Source organism: Austrofundulus limnaeus, unplaced genomic scaffold, assembly GCF_001266775.1.
Source record: "Austrofundulus limnaeus strain Quisiro unplaced genomic scaffold, Austrofundulus_limnaeus-1.0 Scaffold286, whole genome shotgun sequence".
Classification (NCBI taxonomy): domain Eukaryota; kingdom Metazoa; phylum Chordata; class Actinopteri; order Cyprinodontiformes; family Rivulidae; genus Austrofundulus; species Austrofundulus limnaeus.
The window spans coordinates 363,868-367,775 of record NW_013952688.1 but is presented as its reverse complement, the minus strand read 5'-3'; the positions used below and the strand labels follow the sequence as shown (position 1 = coordinate 367,775).

The 3,908-nt window shown below is 34.4% G+C and overlaps 1 protein-coding gene across 1 annotated transcript in view; it reads right to left on the bottom strand.

The window, feature by feature from the left end:
* Nucleotides 1-59: 59 nt before the first annotated feature.
* dennd1c (DENN domain containing 1C) overlaps nt 60-3,908 on the bottom strand; it is a gene marked incomplete at its 3' end in the record, with an annotated part of 9,797 nt that continues 5,948 nt past the window's right edge. Inside the window, 6 exon segments of the mRNA XM_014021298.1 lie at nt 60-185; nt 646-747; nt 2,279-2,324; nt 2,413-2,513; nt 2,767-2,877; nt 2,982-3,035. Coding sequence (XP_013876752.1) covers nt 60-185; nt 646-747; nt 2,279-2,324; nt 2,413-2,513; nt 2,767-2,877; nt 2,982-3,035 — 540 coding nt within the window.

Below are 3,908 nucleotides of genomic sequence, written 5' to 3'. Positions count from 1 at the left end.
TATATATATAGTGTTTTTTTGTTTGTTTGTTTGTCCAAGGTTTTCCATAAATTCCAGACCTTATTCTTCTGAAGAGCATCCTTGTACCCTCCAAACAGTAGAGCTTGAGCTTTCAGGAATGCCCGAGACACACCACAGCCAGGTGACAACGCCTGACGCTTTAAGCACACCTTCAGACCGGACATCTGGATACATAGTTACAAATTCATATTTTAAACAAGTCAAAAAAATCATGGCTGCTTTGTAATGAGTCCAACATGTAAAACAATGGTGGTGAAAAAGTGCAAAACATACAAGAAGCAGTGTTCAAGATTTCTTTCATAAATACTTTACTACAGTTTTCATGGTGACAAAATATTTTACTCACTAGTTGTTTTCAAATTGCCACTGATCATAACAAATGGCACCTACATACATGTGCACCATATATTTTACCCATATCTTCTCTCTCTTTTTTTCCAATTTAAACAGGATTTTTCATAATTTYGTCCAAGATACGTTCTTGTGACCTCATGAGTTTTTAAAAAAACCTTGTATCTGGTATTAACGTTTTGTGTWTAYTTTATTTGTCAAATCTTAAGCTTTYGCTTCTAACTTTTGCAAAYCAWRTRGTTTCAGTAAAGCAGACAGAAAGGARATTTTTACCACATCTGAAGGTATCCTCTTAAGGTCATCAAAGGGGGTTTCAAGAGTATTTGTGTCCACATTAAGAATAACAACTTCCTCCAACCCACGACTTCTCACCCTCTAGTTGGCAGACAGATATAGTTTGATCAGTTGTCAGCATGTTCAGACAAACCTGATGAATTCATGTAACCATCAGAGGTTCATAGTAATGACATACATTTACTTCATCAAAGTACTTAAGTAATTTTTTTGAGGATTGTAAATCTAATAAGTTTTTTTAACTTTGTTACATTCAAAACATAGCTGTCATACTTTTATTTCTTTAATATTTAACATCTCATTACATGTTACAAATTTTTAAATGATCGGAACTAATGAAAAGAGTTGTTTACTTTTAAAAATAAGTGTTTAATTTACTAAACCAGATTATGCCAAATGGTTCCACTAAACCAAGCTGAGTAGGGGAGACCGGGGACAGTAGCAACAAGGGACGGTTGCAACACGTCATTTTTCTCCAAATAGAAACAAGCTAGAGTGATAAAACTCACAGTGTACATGCTCAGTTAGATGTCCCACCTCCCAAAGAAAAAGAAAGCAGATTCAAAAACTGCTCCAGGATTTACAGTATTTGAAAAAAAAAAACTGTTTTTGGGGAACCAAAGTATTTTTTTTTTTTTTTTGCTCAGCTTTATTTTTGTTATACTGCTGTCACTGTTTCTGTGATACAGCTCAAACTTATATGGTTTAAACAAGTGATATGTTGACTTTTAACTAATATAGTTAACATGTATCCAGATGAGCTTATTTAGCTAACACATGTGGTTTTATCATGGCTGACAGGAAGGGGGACAGTTGTAACAGTTGTTGCAACTGTCCCCATATGATAAATCCACATAAAAACAGAGCACATACAGATGATATTAAGATGTTGAAATTAAGTTTACACTTAAAAGGGTATTGGGTATTCATGACAATTTTATAGTTTAAAACATAAAGGTGTTTAAGATGTATTTTCCACAGTTGTTGTTTTCAACAATGGTTTTAAAATCCCATTTTGTTTCAATGTAAATTTTGCATAATGTAGGCGTACAGTGACAACAAAACAAAAGTTAATTGCCTCACAAATTGTTCTGTTATCCTTGCCTCAAAAAGTCAACTCCATTTTAAATCAATTAGTCTTTGACATCTGTATATAAGGTCTACTCATCATTTGATCAAAATGAATAAATAAATAACACTGTAATATCATTATAACTGACAGTTTTATGAATTTAGCAATAATATAAATATAAAAATAATAAAACTTATTTACAGTTAAATATATTGTATTAATATGTTGCAACCACCCCCAAACAATGTTGCAACTGTCCCGTTAAATGTAAAGCAATTTACTCATCCAGGTTACATCAACTGGTTCCACGAGTTGAGTAAATTCAACACTACATTTCTTACAGTGTTTGTAAAAGTACTTTTACTTTCCTGATTATTGTGAGCAGTTTTATAACTTCAACCTTCAAATCAGTGAAATTCATTTTTACCAGTCTTTTTATTGTTAAGGCATTTTTACTTCTACTTCATTATCTTTTCAAGCACTTTATACACATCTGATAACTGGTGAGATACAATGGGAGTGCTCTAATGAGCAGTTTACCTCAGAGAGACTGGTGTGGACTCCAATTAGATAAGGCATGGGTGCACTGTAACCACAAGATAACAAAAATTAAAAACTCAGTTTCAAAGTGATGAGGTATGAGATGTGGGGTGTGTGGGTGGGTAGCTCTTCACCAGCAGTAGTCCAGCAGGTGTGGTGGCAGTACAGGTATGAAGATGTGTTGCCAGTACATTGGGTACAACACAGCGCTTAATGCATGCATGCACGATGTTAGCTACACAAACAAGACAGAAAATATTTTTACACAACACACAAGTCTGTTTTGAACAATTATTTTATCTTCTTTTCTGTGAAGGATGAAATATTAAAGTCTTAAATCTCAGAATTAAATTGGATTGGAAAGAAAACTTCATTAGTTACATGTAACTCTTAGTTGAAGTAAGGCTTCAGAAATGTGAAAATGCTTCTCCACCCAGACATAAATGTTGAACTAAAAATAAAACAGCGAACCAAAATGAGTCTCTTACGGTGCTCAGTTTGCTTGCGAATATGAGGATGCGTCTCTCAAACAGCATGCTGGCATAAAGCTGAAGAAGGTTCCCAACGTCTACTGCTACAATCAGCTCTGTTAGGTTCCTCTGGCAAACCCACACACAAACCAAAACATGTGTTAGCAAAACCGTTTTCTGTTTATCCAGGAGAAGAGATCAACATTGGGTTTAATGCAACCAAACATACTTACATTTTCAGGAATGGAAGGTAGACTTCTTGGATCCGGAGCAATAAAATATGGAATCTGACCAAAGAAATTTAATCATCAAAAGTCAGATTATGCTTTGAAGAATGAGTTAAAGAAAAAGTTCTTTCAACATAAATGTGATAGTTTCTTCATGCATGAGGGCTTCAAGAATGCAGTCAAAATGTTGGATTTCATTATATATATATATATATATATATATATATATATGTCATTAAATGCAGTCTTGTTACTTTGTGCTTTACCGTATCCCAACCTGGATAATTATGGTATTTATTTATTTTACTACCTGAATAATGTGTTTTTATGGTATTTATGTGTACCATATTTTTATAATAAACACCTTAAAGATACTTTAGATTCTTGTAAAACTTATTACATATTTCACTGTTTCTCTGGTAAACAATAGACCCACATAGCAAAATTAGTCTGGCCCAATTCTGGCCCACACAGTGTTCTAACACTCAGCCCAGATCCAGCAAAGATCGACGACCCCTTGGTGGCCCAGATGTGGTTGGCCAGAGGTGGTCTATGCTTGGACCAGCACCACATAAACCAAACTTCAACTGGGCCAGTGGTGGTTTGCCATCATATAAACAGTGCCATCATTGCCATACCTGGCCCACTTCTGTTTGACAAACCACTTGCCATGCCAGTAGTCGGTCAGTGGTACACTGCAAAAACTGTCCATCTAACCAAGTTTTAAACTCTTATATCAGCCAAAAAGTCTTTTTCATCTTGTTTTGAGACTGATTTACTAAACAAGAACTGATTGTGTAAGAATAATAATCTTGTTTTCAGGATGTGTAAGATTATTTGTCTTTGTTGGTCTGAAAATTTGACTCAAGTCAAAAATTTCTGCCAATGGAGTAAGAAAATTTTACTTGGTAAGGTTCTTGAAATATTTGATTC